General features: G+C 35.8%; 2 protein-coding genes across 2 annotated transcripts; one reads left to right on the top strand and one right to left on the bottom strand.

Annotated features, from left to right (window-relative positions):
* Positions 1 to 85: 85 nt before the first annotated feature.
* Positions 86 to 16,641, bottom strand: LOC115452170 (nuclear RNA export factor 2). The gene is made up of 16 exons (XM_037437387.1): positions 16,534 to 16,641; positions 16,096 to 16,180; positions 15,025 to 15,051; positions 14,591 to 14,638; positions 14,009 to 14,179; positions 12,885 to 13,023; positions 12,168 to 12,333; positions 11,791 to 11,958; positions 10,875 to 11,112; positions 10,257 to 10,380; positions 9,619 to 9,835; positions 8,802 to 9,000; positions 6,557 to 6,729; positions 5,546 to 5,743; positions 293 to 408; positions 86 to 215 (listed from the first exon to the last, which is right to left on the bottom strand). Exons 2-16 carry the CDS (start codon positions 16,175 to 16,177, stop codon positions 119 to 121), a joined length of 2,163 nt encoding a protein of 720 aa, XP_037293284.1. The 5' UTR covers positions 16,178 to 16,180; positions 16,534 to 16,641; the 3' UTR covers positions 86 to 118.
* LOC115452169 (nuclear valosin-containing protein-like) lies at positions 616 to 3,612 on the top strand. Its single transcript, XM_030180635.2, has one exon. The coding sequence runs from the start codon at positions 740 to 742 to the stop codon at positions 3,314 to 3,316; it is 2,577 nt and encodes an 858-aa protein (XP_030036495.1). The 5' UTR covers positions 616 to 739; the 3' UTR covers positions 3,317 to 3,612.
* Positions 16,642 to 17,508: the final 867 nt, after the last annotated feature.

Consider the following 17,508-nt stretch of genomic DNA (forward strand, 5'->3'; position numbering starts at 1 on the left):
ATTATTATATTGACTATCCCTACATTAATAAAATATACATGTTTCAATGTAGTAAATCATAGTTGGTGAATAAAAATGCGACAAATAATTTCATAATAATGATTATTCTTACAATAAATTAGTTTTCCTTTAAAGAATCTAATGCATCCAGTCTAAGTAATTTGATGAAATGTTCTAAAGCGTTTTTGAAATGCCAATCTTTCATGATGAGACACCTGTAAATAAAAATAAGTAACTATAGATAAGAAAATTAAATCGAAATGGTAATTCGTATTTGATAATAAATCATTACTTTTCAATAATTGTTCGGTCCACATTTGCTAGTTTCATAAATATTTCTATGAATTTTTCTTTGAGTTCCTCGTTCGGGGCGGTGTCCAGTTTGAGACTTAAATTTTTCCTATTAACCTGGAACAAAATAATATAAATGAATAATTTTAGTATTGTTGATACTATAATAAATTTTTAATAAAAATAAAATGCTAAGATAAAACAGCATTCAAGAAAATATAATTTTGCTTTCGCATGTGTGTTTCGGATACACATTCGTAAACAAAGAATATAAAGTCAAACGTCAAATTCAAGCCATAGATTACAAAGTCGACGGAATATTTAAACAGGCAACATTCGATCGATTCAACGACGCCGCTGTCAAACGACAAACATTGCGTCTCGCAAGACAAGTTGTAAAAAAAATTAACCTTTCTACTGACGAAACTGTGCCACGAACTTTTACAACATGAAGAAAACACATCAAACGCGACAAAAGACTATGAGTGACCCGATGATCGTGACGCGCGTGAAAAATTACTTAGCGGAAAATGTGGACAAGACGTTCGTTGATGTGAGCCAAATGGCGCGTTCTCTCAAAGAGCGGCACCGCGAGTACAACAACAGGAGCGACAGTGCCTTCTGTCAGATGGTGGAGAGTGCATACAAAGTGGTTTTACAAAGCTACGGGCTCGACGGTGCGTCCACGTCAGACGGTTCCGAAGAAGAGTCCGACTTGGAGTTGTTGGACGAAAACGCCAGCGCATTGAACGAGCGGCTTCTCGCCATGTACAAAATGCAGGACAAAAAACGACCCGCAGCTAATCGTCGCAATACAGATAAGTCTGGTGAGCCCATAGACATACTTAGTAGCGACGAAGACGGTAGCGCGGCGCCCAAACTACCCAAAATAAGCGATCAAATAACAATCACCCCCCACATACCGGCCAGAACAAATAGCACGGCCATCGAGAGTGCACTAAAACAACAAAACCAACCGGTTGACAAGAAACGGAAGCCTGAATCCAATAAAAATCCTGTGCCCAAGAAAAAGTATGATGTTGGCACATCAAAACATGTTAAGGTATCGTTTGAGGACATTGGTGGGCTGTCTGACATTATAACACAGATATGTGACCTAATTTTACACATGAAACACCCAGAAGTGTATGCCAAGTTGGGTATAAAAGCCCCCAGAGGGGCATTATTACATGGTCCACCGGGCACAGGGAAAACATTACTTGCACAGGCTATTGCAGGTAAATTACAATTACCTCTTGTGTCTGTGACAGGCACAGAGCTTGTGGGTGGAGTGTCTGGAGAGTCGGAAGAAAGAATCAGAGAGTTATTTGAGCGAGCTGTATCTGTATCTCCAAGTGTTTTATTCATTGATGAGATAGATGCTGTATGTGGTAATAGAGTCCATGCTCAAAAAGACATGGAGAAGAGAATGGTAGCTCAACTATTGGCTAGCTTAGACTCGCTTAGTGATAATGATGCTGCAGTACTTGTGCTAGCTGCAACTAACAACCCTGATGCCTTAGACCCTGCATTGAGAAGAGCAGGGCGTCTTGAACAAGAAATAACATTGGGTATACCATCATTAAAATCAAGGAAAGAGATTTTAGAAATTCTTTGTAGAAACATTACAATGGATGAAGATGTTAACATGAATATTTTAGCACAAATAACACCAGGATTTGTAGGAGCTGACCTGCAGGCTTTAGTGAATAAAGCCAGCACTTACGCAGTCAAGAGAATCTTTACCGAAATCAGAGCAAATGAATTGGCACAAAAAGTTAAGGCACAGGCTAAACCTGTTGAAGAATTAGCCCCTGTAATATCAAATGGTGAAAAAGAAAGTGAAGAGCCGGCCAGCAATGAGCCCACTGAGTCTGTAGTTAATGCAGTAGAGGGTTCGACTCCAATTGTTGTTGCAGAACCAGTACCAGAAAAATTGGAATCTGAAGTAAACCATGTTGAAGAATCTGTAAAACCCTTAAGCCCTCTAGATGAGGTTTTAGAATTGCTGAATGTGATGCCTTATTCCACAGAAAAGTTATCAGGCCTTGCCATCAGACTAGAAGACTTCCTCAAAGCTTTAAAAACAACAAAACCTTGTGCAGTGAGAGAAGGTATTGTAACAGTCCCGGATGTAAGTTGGGATGATGTTGGATCTTTGAACCAAGTAAGAAAAGACTTACAGCTAGCAGTGTTGGCTCCAGTGAAATATCCGGAACAATTGAGTAAACTTGGACTCTCTGCACCAAGCGGAGTGTTACTTTGTGGACCTCCAGGATGTGGTAAAACATTACTGGCGAAGGCTGTAGCTAACGAGGCGGGAGTAAATTTTATATCTGTTAAAGGTCCTGAACTACTCAACATGTATGTTGGTGAGAGTGAGAGAGCAGTGCGTACGTGTTTCAGACGCGCTCGAAATTCCGCACCCTGTGTGATATTCTTCGACGAATTCGACGCTCTATGTCCGAGACGTACGTCACAAGATAACAACGGTGCTGCCAGAGTGGTGAACCAGTTGTTGACCGAAATGGACGGTATAGAAAGCCGTGAAGGAGTCTTTGTGTTAGCAGCTTCAAACAGGCCAGATATTATTGACCCAGCAGTGCTACGACCGGGACGTCTCGACCGCGTCATGTACGTTGGAATGCCGGCGAGAGAAGACCGGTTCGACATCCTCCAGAAGCTAACCAAAGGTGGTACTAAGCCACAATTAGGACCTGACGTGGACCTACAAGTGATTGCAGGGTTAACCGAAGGCTATACGGGGGCTGACCTCGCAGGACTGGTCAGAGCTGCCGCCACTAATACATTAACGAACCACATCGCAAATGGAACTCTTGAAGGCGAAATTTTCGTAACATTCGAAGACTTTAGAGCAGCTCTATCGAAATGCAAGCCTTCCGTTTCGTCGAAAGAGCAGTTGCACTACGAAAAACTGAGATTGAAGTACGCATCGGGTGCCGACGACAAAGATATGGAAATGGAGACTGAACCACTAACCGAAGAGTCAATGGACACTGTGTGAGGACTGTTCATTGATATCATTTTAGATATATTTTCATTAAATCACATACCGTTAATTTTAAGCGTGTACTTCAAACAAATAGTGCCAAGTTGTTCCTTTTTAAGTTAAATTTTGATGTCAGTATAGAATCATTGGTATGATGTGCCTCAATATAGTATATGTATAAGCAGAATGATAATTTTTGATCAAATGGGTATGCGAATTTAATTTTTAGAGTGTTACACTGTTATGCTCATGAATTCATATAACTGCACATTTAAAGATTCAGCAAAATAAAGAAAATATTTTTTCCTATATTTTTTCATTGTCATTTACCATAGCTATTCGCAAGCTAGAACATACATAGCATAATATTGTCAATTTAGTATGTTCTCCAACATTACTAATAAACAATAGATCCATAATATATTTTCATCTACCTATTTTTTATAAAAACATTTATAGACAAATATAATTAGCCTTGTCAATTCTTGCTGTGAATAAACAGCCATATAATGAACTGCCTCCTTGCTATTGTCTTAATATTCAATAGTATTAACTTTTTTCCTGTTACATACCTACTAGATATATAGTTTTCCCCTTCTTATTGTATCCAAGTTTTATAAACACTTTGTGTATACTATTTACTATTTATACTTGGGTTATCATGTTATACAAACTAAATATTTGAGCATTATGTTAAGTGCGAATTACTATTTTATATGGTAACTGAAACATAGAGGTATCTGTTACGTAGTGGACAACTCCTTGCACCTAAAAGCCTTGCTTCCCTTTGAAGGAGATATTCAGTCCAATGCTTATGCTGGCAGCTGTTTCACTTTAGGTTACTTTTTTTATTTATATCGACGAAAGCACCTCTTGACTCATCCACAATTATGCTGCCTGTAAATTCTCGAATATTAATATTATTTTTATTCTGTATAGATGTACAGTTAGTTTCAAAAGTAGCTAATAAATTCAGAACTTCAAAACGCGCCTGCAAATAACTTCAATCAAAATATTTTTTTTTTCTTCATATAAAAGAAAACTTGTTGAAGTTGATTTTAGCCATGAAAAAAGAATTGTTGATACAGACGTAAAAGTTTAATGGCGATGTAAAATTTTAAAATTGTTTAGTTAGTTTTGTGCCTTTTTTAATTTCTCACCATTAAATTCATGATTTCAACTTTTGAAGCATATCAAACTGTAAAGGTCATTTTACCCAAAGTAAAGCTTAAATACTACATCCATGGATTACTATTTTTCAAGTATTCAGTCAGCATTTAAATATACAATAGGCGATTAGCCTATGGCAACAAACAAATTTTAGATGCCCAACATGAAAACCAAACTCAGTGCCTTAGTTCTCAGGCTAAGTTCACTGTTCGGAAGAGAAAGAGAGGAGGAATAAGAAAACTTCCGTCTCTAATTATCTAAAGTATATATGTACATATTCAAACTTGACAAATTTAACTGTCGTTCGATCCCTAGTCACTGTTATGGCACATACTACAAAAAGTGAATTTGTGATAGTGTCATTTTTTATGTTATTAAAATACATAGTTACGGTTTTCAGATTTTTTCCGTTACTTATGCTACAAGACCTCGTTTCTTTGCCAAATTTTATGATTCTAGATTCCGTTGTGGAAGCGCAAAATAGGCGACACAAACGGTCATATCTTTTGATTCATGATGGTTTTTTTAATTTACTTAGAAGTTGTATTTTTTCACAATTAAAATGGTTCATACACCTGAGTATTTGATATAAATTTCAACCTAATATCTCTAAGAGTTCCTGAGAAAAAGGGTCTTGACAGACTAACAACGGATTGATCCTCTAAGGGTTCTTTTTGTGGTATAGTAAAAAACACACATTATTGTACTCTCCCCGACGATGCATTAATACAAATACCTGGTTTCCCAATTTTTTTTATTGCTTTGAATGACGAGACGTGCTTGCCGTTCGCCTGATGGTAAGTGATACGACCGCCTATAAACAGTAGAAACACCATCCAACACTTTGATTTACAAAGTATTGTTTGGTGTTCCACTACGCTCGCCATCCTGAGACATGAGATGTTAAGTCTTATTATGTCCAGTCGTTACACTGACTACCATGTCCTTCAAACCGGAACACAACAGTGACTACACACTGTGGCTTGGCGGCCGAAATAGACATTGCGGTGGTATCTACCCGGGCGGACTCACATATGAGACTTACCACCAGTAAAAGTACTCACAACAACTTACCGTAGTATCTTTAAATCCATTGGCGTATTCTTTAGTAGGCTCATCCCAGTACACCATTTGGTTCATTATCTTGTATCCGACACCGTCAGTTGTCTTCAATATGAATGTCTTAGTGAATGCCAGGAGATGCTCTTCCTCTGCTAATGTTGCTGCTATGAGCTTGAGGAGTCCAGTCACTCTTATTACTGTCGTTGTATCCTGTTAGATAAAAGGTAAAATATTATGTATACATAAGGTGTGACCACCTTTTCATACATACATAGTATCACGCCTATTTTTTCTAAGGTAGGCAAAGGTGTTAAAACATTTTGTCAGCTATGTAATTGGGAGCTAGCCCATAGCATTATGACCTTAGTATAGTAACACATCGTTGAAATAGTTGTGTAACATCAAGTGGTGTTATTTGTCACTTACTAAGAAATACACTACAAAAACGAACGTGGGCTACCTCTTTTTTAAATTTGGCCATTGGCTCACATATTTTGTAGTGCTTATCCTCGATGATATTTATCAAACTACTCTAGATGAGATGTAATAAGATTAAACGATTTAACATATAGCATCAGCAACTGGTGTTATTTGTTATACTTACAGAATGATGTATAACATCATCAGTGAATGTAGTAGGGTCGTGTTCCAACTTTGATCAGTTGATGTCGCGTGTGTACTCGTTTTGTTTTTGAAGGAGTATATCCAACCAATCCTCTCAGGAGTGGGTGCGGTTTAACAGATCTCTAGTTATAAACACATAACATCAGCTGCTGATGTTATATGCTATACTTACAGTATGATGCATTATATCAACAGTGAACGTACTAGTGCCGTGTTCCAGCTTTGGATAGTTGATGTCTTGTGATACTCGTTGCTCCTTTGATGAAGTCTATCCCACTAATCCTCTAAGAGGCAGGTGAATGCACCTTATAACTAGAGATCGGTTATAATGATAACCGATCTCTAGTTATAGACAAATAACATCAGCCCCTGATGTTTGATGTTATTGGTTATACTTACAGTATGATGCATAACATCAACAGTGAACGTGGTAGGATCGTGTTCCAACTCAGGCCACTTGTTCATGTGTTTCGTGATGTTCGTTACTCCTTCGATGGAGTCTACCCTACCATCTTCTAGGCAGCGGGCGCGAAGTAATAGTTCTTGATACTTTCTGTACGAGGGGGAGAAACCTGGAAGTATACAGATGTTGTTAAGGTGTTGTCAAGGGAAACAGGCACACTAAGCATATTTTCAAAAGTTACCTATATATTTTTGCAATATGTTATGTTCATTTTGGTTATGTCAAATTTTGAATGATGTGAATTTAATTAATTTCATAATAAAAAATGCTACTAAAATTTTTGATTCCGTGCATCTCCTCCTAAAGTACTCTTCATATTAGCAACTAACACTATTAGGTAGACAATTTAATAAGGTACATATTAGTTGTTTAAATTTTTCAAAAGGACCAAATTTTTTTTTTAATTTGTACAAGATTGGCATTTACATGCATGGAACTGGTATAAAGTTAGCTACAAGATGTGATTTCAAACTAGGAATAGTTACTTTTAGAGACCGCAGTATGCATCGAAATAAAGGCACCAGGAACGTCACTGATTCTCTGGTTACTGTTATTTTGTATATTTTTGATCAACACTTACCAACAGATGGCTCACGTATCAAATTCACGATAAAAATGTTAATTAATTTGTGTTTATAGTAAACTTATTATTATATATAATTAAGCTGGTAGTTGAGATAACTGATAAAGCTCATATCTCGCTTTTACTACTAGTTTTCATTTGCAACAAAGTATTTGTCCAGTCGGTTCTTAAGAATGGAAGTGAGGCCAGTGCCCTTGAGCGTTGACCTTGGGCGCTACACCAAAGCTAACTAGATGGCGGTACGTGTAGCTACACAGTATTGTACAATTACATCCTTGATTGTCAAAATATTAGGTGTGTCAAAGTTACGTTTGAAAATATTATGTACTAACTTTTGCCCGCGGCCCCGCCCGCTTTATAAAGTTTTTCGGGCTTAAGTTTTCCGTTATAAAAGTCACGCTGTATATTTTCCCAGGAACCTATATTCTTCCCAGGGTCTCAAACTGTCTCCATACCAAATTAAAAATCCCATCTGTATAAACTTATAAAAATATTTCCGCTAAGATAAACGTGTCTAAAAGTTCTTGTGCAATATAGTAAGTACTGCGAAAACTTGCTAGTCTAAAATCGGCTCTAGTGTGTACTAGACTCTCGTTTTATGGTCCAAAACATGTCCAGGTATCGACTTTAAAACGGAGCCCAAAATAATAATATTCAAAATGGTGGCCAGCAATACCAAATCTAACATATTTTTCTGTCTAGTGACGATTGATCCATAATATCAATATTTGTAATAAAATAATTCAAACATCCACCCACACCCAAATTCCAATTATTGTAATATATCGCAACACCGAAAATTACTCTTAGTAACCGAGTGACAAAATATACATAGTTACCTAAAAATATTGTAGTTTGTCAAAAACCTTTAGTATGGAACGGTAAGGCATTTAATATAAATTAGACCAAGTTCAAATCACATGTTAATATTTTTTTAATTCTTATTTGTGTTTTTTAATTTTACATAGAGTGTATACAGTATTTTAGAATATTTTATGTTACTTAATACATAGTATACACATCCTAGATGAAATGATGTCGACATCAATTTGTGAGAGCGCCTGACTGCGCGTAACTGCAAATATTCCTGTTACTATAAGCTGTTGTTTGAGTAGGCGTTTTTAAAAATAATTAAATATTTTGTTATATATAACGGTATTAAAAAAAAAACAAGATGTGTGTATTTAAAAATAGAGAATAGTATTATTTCAGAATATAGTTAACTCAAGTAAATAAGAGAGATATCGAAATGTTAACGATGTAAAATTCTTACCGTTGAGCGATGTTTGGCAGATATTAATTATGATTTTATTCACGGTATCGTGTTTAATAAAAAAAATACGCTGCTGTGCAAAAGACCAAAAGCCAAACTACTTATTTCTTGAAAAATATTTACATAGAATGCTTACATTATTTTTTGCAGGACGCCCAAAGTGGACATAAAGTTGAGTTTTACATATCTTAACCCCTTAAACTGGTTTATGTTCTCAGCTATAATCACATGTTCAGGAATATTCCACGCTTTGACCACTCTATCACAGGAAAAGCTTGTGTGGACTATTGTTTGAGAAACTGGTACGCTGCTGTAAAACACTTACGTAGTTTATTTCTGAACGTGATAGTCATCGACGCGTGTTCGTCGTATAAATGGGTTATGCTAACCCGTTGCTCTTTCGAAGCTTCTAGGAGTGGAAAGTAAACTTCTAGAACCATCTCAACGACACTTTTTGCTTCTTCTGGACAGTAGTTGCGTTGGAACGTAGGCATTTGTCCCTTTGTGGGCATAAGAACACCATCCTGAAGGAAAATTTGTGTTTATTTAGTGGCTGATTACATGTGCACATTATATGGACAAATTTCACATCAATCTATCAATAATAATAATAATAATATCAGATGTGCAGGTTTCCTCACGATGTTTTCCTTCACCGTTAAAGCGAACGATAAATTCACAAAGAATACACACATGATTTTCGAAAAGTCAGAGGTGTGTGCCCTTGGGATTTGAACCTGCGGACATTCGTCTTGGCAAACCGTTCCACAGCCAACTAGGCTATCGCCGCTTTTTTTTTATCAATCTATCAATATTTGGAGAAAATTTAACATCGGGTCTCGTTAAGAAACATGTATATCTGAACATTTTTCACAAGAAATTCTAAGGTATATGAAGGCTGCCAACCTGAACTAGGCTAGCGTGGTTGGCTAAGGTCTAAACCCTCCAAGTAGGGGGGAAGAGCGTATCAAATAGCGGGATTCGCCAAATTATAACCTTAGTTATAATTCTGTAGAAATAAAAACACAAGAAAAATGATCAGAATAAGAAAAACCCATCAAGAATACAGGAAGCCGGGTCCAGCAGTACCAGTGTTATATAATACTGGCTTAGTATTTTAATATTGCTCTACACATACTCACTATAATTGTCACAGTGGGAAACAGAGTCTTAATAACTTCAACATAAAGATTTGGATCGGTGTAATTGTTGCAAACTGGATTGCCTTCTAAGACAATAGACTCTAAATTCAATTCCCTGCAGCATATTAAAACTGATAATCTGTCAAATAGATTGTGTGATAGATTCAGATATCGCAATCTTGGAGTAATTTCTGCTAAATCGAATCCCGCGATGGATCTGAAACAAATTTTGCTGGTTTATTGAGATTAAATGACAATTTTAAAGACTGCCTCAGTGGTGTTGTTGTACTGCATGCGCGCTACAGCAGCGCTCGTGCTCGTGCTCGTGTGTGCGCGCGCGCGCGCGTGTGTGTGTGTGTGTGTGTGTGTGTGTGTGTGTGTGTGTATGTGTGTGTGTGCTATGTTACTCTTGCTATAGGCTATTTTTTATCCCGGGAAAAGATCTTCGAGCGTTAGGAGCCGCGAGCAAAAGTTAGTTTTAAATTAATATCAGACTCCGAGCTGATACTAAAAAAACTCAAATCATTTTCCCCACCCGAGATTGAACCTGGGACCTCGAGCAGTGTTGTACCGTGCATGTTACACAACTACTCCACCAAGACATCATCATTAAGTTATATAATAAGTATTGTACTCACGTCAATCTGTTGTGCGATAAATCCAGTTCGACTATATAATCCCACGCGACGCTGCCTGCGAAGTCGATGATTTGCATCTGATTGTTTTTACGATTCAACGGGAAGTATACGAAGTGACTTATATCTGAAAAAAAATTTTTGAATCAGTGTTCAATGTCAAGGAAATTAGAGATTATTTTAACTATCACTTGAGGTTAGGTCATGGGATTTCAATTGGCTTTAGTGTTGTTTCTTAGTTTGTTTGTCTGTATGTTCCCAAGTAATTAAGTTACAAATAGACTGACACTATAACCATTGTAATTACTAGGCATAATAAGAAATAAATTCATAATAATGAGAAACTATTACATTAAATCATAAGTTGCAAATTTTATTATGATTTTAGGTCACTTATTTGTTAATGCTTGTTATGTCTAGGTTGGTTATCAAAAGCCTGACCAGGAAAATAGAAAATCTAGCCATATTAAATATGTAACTAATTTCTTGCAATGACAATGGTTACTTTAAAACAAAAAAGCGAAAGTGGCGCCTCCAAATCAGGTTTTCTATTTTACTGTTCAAACTATAATTACAGTTAGTTAAACAAACAAATCTAAAACTATGTATAACAACTCATACCTTTCTTAAGAGTGAATTCTTTCAAATTCAATTTATTCTCTCCGTCATAACGCGACGCTATGATCTTCCTCAAAATCAGTTTGGGCACAAAATCTAAAGTTTGCAGTGTTACCGAAGTTAATGATATTGTTATTTCTAAGTCCACTTTGTCTTTCCGTATGTTGAAGCCGTAGTTGTGGAGCGCTGTTAATGCGTGCCGACATTGCAGTACTAGAAACTTGCATTCGTCTTTTGAAAACTGAAAAAAAATATTGAGAGCTCTGGTAAGGATTTTTTTCTTAACGGTTGACCATGCGTTGTTTATGGGATGTTAATATTATTATACAATAAAAACCGGTTTGTAAGAACTTAGGTTATAACGAAGTATCGGTTATAACGACTAAATAGGAAGAAATACACGTATTTAAAATGAGAACCGTTTATAACGACTGTTACATATAGCGTCTAAATTAGGTGGTCCCTTCAATGTCGTTATAATCGGTTTTAGCTGCATCATGTTATTTATTGTTTTTAACATTACTTTACGTTTATTATCTAACAGGGGACACACCGGATTTTTGGGTGAGCTCACAACCTTTAATGTAAAGTATTGTGAATTTTAACATACTAAAATAAACCTTGCTTTAATTTATAACACATCTTAAATCCATACATCCATCCATCCAATTATTTAACGCATTATATCGATCATATCCAGGGACGTAATAAGGTGGTGTGAGGGCAAAAAGCCACTGTCACCGGTTTGCGGAGGTCCCGACTCAAGGGGAATAGAACCGACTTGCCTCGTGCCACTAGTTTACAGGCTATTTTAGACACAGCTTTTAGAAAAAAAAACACAAGACAGTCTTATTCCGACTTAAAAATAAATTAGCCGGAATTTGTCTTCACATGTGTATACTGCTTGTTAAATACCAACCTCAACAAAACAAGGTATGAATGTCCTCCCCCTGACACTCTCTATGATACAGTCTAGCACATCCTCTTTGTCCCATGTACTAGGGTATCCAGTGATGGACACTTGCACGAACGTATCAGGCTTGTCGTACACCTCCTGTATTTTATCCTGTTCCTGTTGCGTAAAAGCCTGTAAAGGAAACACTGAGTGAGTGTCGGTGAAGGCTATAAAAACTTAAAGCCAGAAAATAAAAAGAACAAAAATTTAATTTTGTTTTTGTTTAACATTATAATGTTTAAATTTGATTGGCGAAAAGCTTCAAAATTAATTTTTAAGCTATTCGCCATGTGAATCAAAATATATCAGACGACGGATAAAAAAAAAAAAAACAAAAATACCAGAAAATGCCTCCCGCTGATGGTTTTCTTTACGGTGATTGATTTCTTCCAAGGCCAGGACTTCAGAAACGTCGTGACGATAGGATCTCTGCTCGTCTTAATATCCTCGCGAAGGTCCACTGGCAGGTATTTGAGGGTGTCTTCCACATTTTCTACCACCACCTTCCTGTAATATTCAGTCCATTTATTGTAGAATGGGTGGTAAGACCAATTTGTGGCAATCACGGAGCTTATTTTGGCTCTATAATTTTATAGGAGGCGAACTGATTATCGACTTGATCAGTGGCAGGTCATTGGTAATTATTCAGATATAAGGGACAACAGGAACCAAGACCAGAAACTTCTTTAGGTATTATTGTACCTGATATAAAGACTTGTATCTCACTGTGGGTTCAATCAAAATAAGTGTAATAATATCAGCCCTGTATTATATACCGTCCCATTACTGGGCACGGGCCTCCTCTAATACTGGTAGGAATTAGGTTTTAGTCCACCATGCTGGACTAATGCGGATTGGCAGACTTCACATATCCTCAAAATTCTAATAGAGAATGTCTCAGATATGTAGGTTTATTAAAGATGTTTTCTTTCACCATTAAAGCAAATGACAAGTCACAAAGAATACTCCCTTAACTATAGAAAAGCCAGAGTCTTTTAGGTTTGAACCTGCAGACATCCTAGGCTATTATGGTTTTTTGTAAAATCCAAGTTATTTACCTGTCAGTATGAGATTCTTCCATCTGCAAATTGATAGTAAGATTCGGAACTTTTGGTTTTGGTGGACCTAACCGGTCATACACGTTTGATTGCTTCTCCTCCGTATTACTATTCCAGTCTAGTTCGTGGTCTGATGAACCTGGGAAATATAAAAAAAACATTATGAGTGACATAGTAATTACATCTAATATTATTTTCTTTTTTATACTGTAATTTGTTTGAATACGTTTTGTATTTACTTGTAATTGTATCTTTGTGAACTTTATGCTTCACACCAACTTAGTGTCCGTACGTCACCTGGGTCCCTCATTGAAAATCAGCGCTACAGTATCAGTCATGCTGGTATTGCAGCAAGAAGCTGAATGAGGGTTCCCATTGTTGGCACAATGGGTATAATTTTGTATTTTTTCTTTAAGTATATGTTTTGGTTGTCTCTGCTTGTATTGTACATGTTATACTGTTATTGTCCCCATAATAAAACTTTCTTTCTTTCTTTCTAATTGAAATTTAATATAAAAGTGCAATATTTTTTTTTTGTAATTTTATTTGTTTTTTTTTTTTTTTTTTTTCATAGAAAGTGCCAATGCTAAAGGAAGATAGGAAGCGATGTTACAAGCAGTGGCGGCCCTAGGCGATATGACGCCCCAGGTAAAAAAAAACGATGCGTGGCCCGGGCAGATTAAAAAAGAAGTTCCCCTTTTAACAGTTTCGCCGGTCAGGTGGTTAAAAAGGTCCTCCAAGGCACCGAGCGAGACCGCGGGTGGTTGGCCAAATCATCTTCTCCAAAAGGTGCCTCTGGTTACAAGGTAATAACTTTAACAACGGAAAGATATGACTATTTGTTTTTGTTACGACGTTAGTTTACCTACCACTTGTACTTTTCTCAGATAGAGGCACGAGTCGTGAGCACACTCATGATTGGTCGAACGTGACAATGTTTCACGCGATTGGTTCCTTAATCGATGCACGTTATAATTGACTTACGTATAATTCCATGCAGCTACTATACAATGTCTAATTTTTTTCATACGCGAGGATGCTATCACCACTGTTTGATCTGTCCATGACTGGTGCCGCTTACTGTACTTTTTATTTAACACATTTTAAGGTTATTTTATAATTACCGTCACTATAATTGGTCATGCTGTCTTCGTAAATATCCGACGGTGAGTACACATTGTCCCTGGACGTATCTGCCCAGTCATCCTGCGGGGTTGTACTACTTGCAGCTTCAATAGGTTTAAACGACGTCGGATTCTGGAGACGTGGGTTAGTCCACGTCAAATTTCTTACTGCTGTTGGAAAAAATAGCAACGTTAGAATATTGAATCACCAGTTATGAAAATTAAACTGCCCTATATTATATACTGCCTACTGTTGAGCATTGGCCTCCTCTACTGCTGGAAGGGTTTAGGCCTTAGTCCACAATGCTTAGTACGGGTTAGCAGACTTCAATATCTTTCGAAAATAATAATTCTTTATACTCAATTTGTTAAATGCATGATAGTTTGTAATGGGAAGAATTTACTGTTATAATGAGTATGAAGAGCCCTTAAATATGTTATAATCTATATGATAAATTATAGACTATAGTATTTGTAACACCCCAAGACCGCCCTTTCTTGAGCATTTGAGGAACCTTATTGCTTAAAAGAGTAGTGAGGTAAAGAATTTTCAGGACGAAGCATACACTAAACATAACTTACTTCTCGGAAACTGGTATACTTGTTGTTGCAGAAAACTTCTTGGAACACCTGAAAAAAGTAGTATTTTAATAAGTATTGGAAACAGTGACAGATAATGGGTCTTTCTCCTCAGTATCATGGAACATAAATGGCTTAAAATGGGTGCATGACTTTGCTTATGCATTCTGGAATAAGGCATGATGTGTTTTTGTCTTTGATTTCTAACACTAAAAATGTACAGCATGATCAGTTGTGTTAATCATGAACAAAAATACGGACCCAAAATTTACCGGCCACAGCACCAGGCAAGAACAAAAAAAAAAGGTAATTTCAAGTCCTACCCACTGGTATATTTGGCAAAAGTAAAAAATAAATGGTTTAAGTTTATCGATTTATCTGATCCCCTAAAAATGCTGCTTCGGGCTAGATAGTATTAAAATAAAATAATAACTTACCCTTTGGATAAGATGATCCAGTGAACTCTAAAATAAGAAATTATTTTATTAAGTTTAGGGTATCAATGCTATTATTATACATAAATGATCAGTGTATTCTACAATTCTCTTGCAGGGATAAAAACAAAATATAATGTCAATCATTAAGCCTCTCCCACCAAATAAAAATACATTATAATTGAAAAGCAATGAAATGTTTATTTAAATATACACTTTTTAAAATAAGAGAATCAATAATATACCACAAAATAATACAGCCTATAAAAACTGACAATGTATGTTAAAACAAATTATAGTTAGGATAAATAAACAATACTAGAAAAGGGGCATCAGAATAACAAAGCCCGTTCTTGATATTGGCATTTTTTTTTTCATAAGTAATGGTTTGATAATTGGTGACCCTATATTAAGGTTTGCCTTCCATTGTTTATTATATTGGATTCCCATATTTGTTTTTATGTATTATTTTAATCATAGCAATATACATTAAAATATGCAAAGAAATCCTGTGAAGACACTATCATTATTTTTTTTTTATGAAAATGAGTGACTTATTTTTAGAAAAGGATTGAAGTTATACTCTGAAGAGCAAAATATCTATTTATTAACTATGTAAGCAGTAGCTATCACTCCTTCTGAGTGTTATATCAATAGGTGTTGCATAAGGCTTTGCCTGTTTGAAAAGCATTTATCACTACAAAAAACCATAAAACACTATGATGATTAATAGGACCAATTGTACAATGCCAGCATTAATTATTTAAAAAAGTCTATTGTGTTCAATGTGTGTAAATTATCTATTGGTAATTTGATATTTAAAAGATGTGTTAATCCAGTTTTCTTTTATATTTAAGAGATGTGTTAATCCAGGACACGGTCTATGTGTGTGCCAAATTTCATCTAAATCTGTTCAGCTGTATATGTGTTTACTTCTAACAAACATCCAAACATTTACATGATATTTCATGTTTATAATATTAGTAAATATTTATACTCTTCAGATGTGTTTTCAGTTTAATGACTCAAATAATTGAACATATATTTTTGTATAAAGTTATATTACACACTTACCTCTCTTATTTGATGGTTTAATTGACTTTTTCTGTTTCTTAGAAATCTTTCCTGTTACATTTGGATTTTTAAGCCAATCCATTGTCTGGAATGAATAATTTAAAAAAGAGTTAGACATAACTTTTTCTTAGGTGTAACAAAATAACTGCAGGTTAAATTGCTGCCAGAAGAGCTCTTCACACTGATAATGTTGGAGTCATTCTTACTCATAACTGTATTAAGTTTATATTTTTTGTTTGGTTGATAGTCAGTTCAAACATTTGCTTACAAGCTTGATAACTTATACGTAATTTGTAATGCACTTTAGGGGACAAATAATCCCAAAATTAAAAAGAATTGGACTAATAATAAAAATATTGTCACTAATTCACACAGGTTTTACAGTAATTTTGATATAAATATCGCTCATTAAATTTAATGTTTTTACATATAAAGTACCTCAGAGTTTAATAATAGTCCACAAAATAAAATATATTTAATTCATAAAATTGAAACTTTTTGTTTACGATTTACAAATGCCAATGTCAAATGTCAATCGCAAGGTTCTCAAAATTCTTTAATAGTATAACATTATGGCAGCATGTAGAGCTAGATACTGTGATTTGTGTTTCTGAAGTGCGACGGACAGAACCTAGAATGTGATGTGTAATATCCCAATAAAAGGAATTGTGGATATGGAACACTACCTATGTACAATGACAGCGACGTTCCATTTCTAGTTTCATAAAAACTTTCGTTTTAATTTTGTAAAGTAATCTATATTTGTAATCATTTTTAAAATATACAAACTAGATTTAAAATGTCCAAATTAAACATTTTTGCATTTCATTAGCTATGTTTACGATAATAAATAAATACAATTTTGTTTTAGTATTCTGGCAATAAATCTAAGGTAATAGCTACCCAGTAGCATTTTACAGAGAGACAGACAGACGGGGGGTGGGGGGATTGAACCTAGCAACCGCTCGTTGCGTATCTAAGGCTCACAGGAGCCTTAGACTAAGCAGCAGTGTGTAGACAATGTTGTATTCCGGTTCGAAAGACATTGTAGGCAGTGTACCTACTGGACATAAGATTTAACATCTCATGTCTCAGGATGGTGAACGCAGTGGCATACCAAACAATTCTTTGTGATTTAAGTTGTTGGATGGTATTTCTACTGTTTATTGGCGATCGTATCGCTTACCACCAGGGGAACGGCAAGCTCGTCTTGTCTTTCAAAGCAACAAAAAAAAAGTTCTGAGATACTCGACTTTATTATACCTAATTAGCTCGCTTTGTGGATAGATACGTAATAAACGAATAAAAAATATCTACAAAAAACAGCATGCCTTTGTTTCGAAGAGATAGAGCAGAGGTAGAGCTGATACCAGAGTACTGACTTTTCGCCATGTTTGTTCACAAGACCACCGT

This window comes from Manduca sexta, chromosome 11 (assembly GCF_014839805.1).
Source record: "Manduca sexta isolate Smith_Timp_Sample1 chromosome 11, JHU_Msex_v1.0, whole genome shotgun sequence".
Lineage (NCBI taxonomy): Eukaryota > Metazoa > Arthropoda > Insecta > Lepidoptera > Sphingidae > Manduca > Manduca sexta.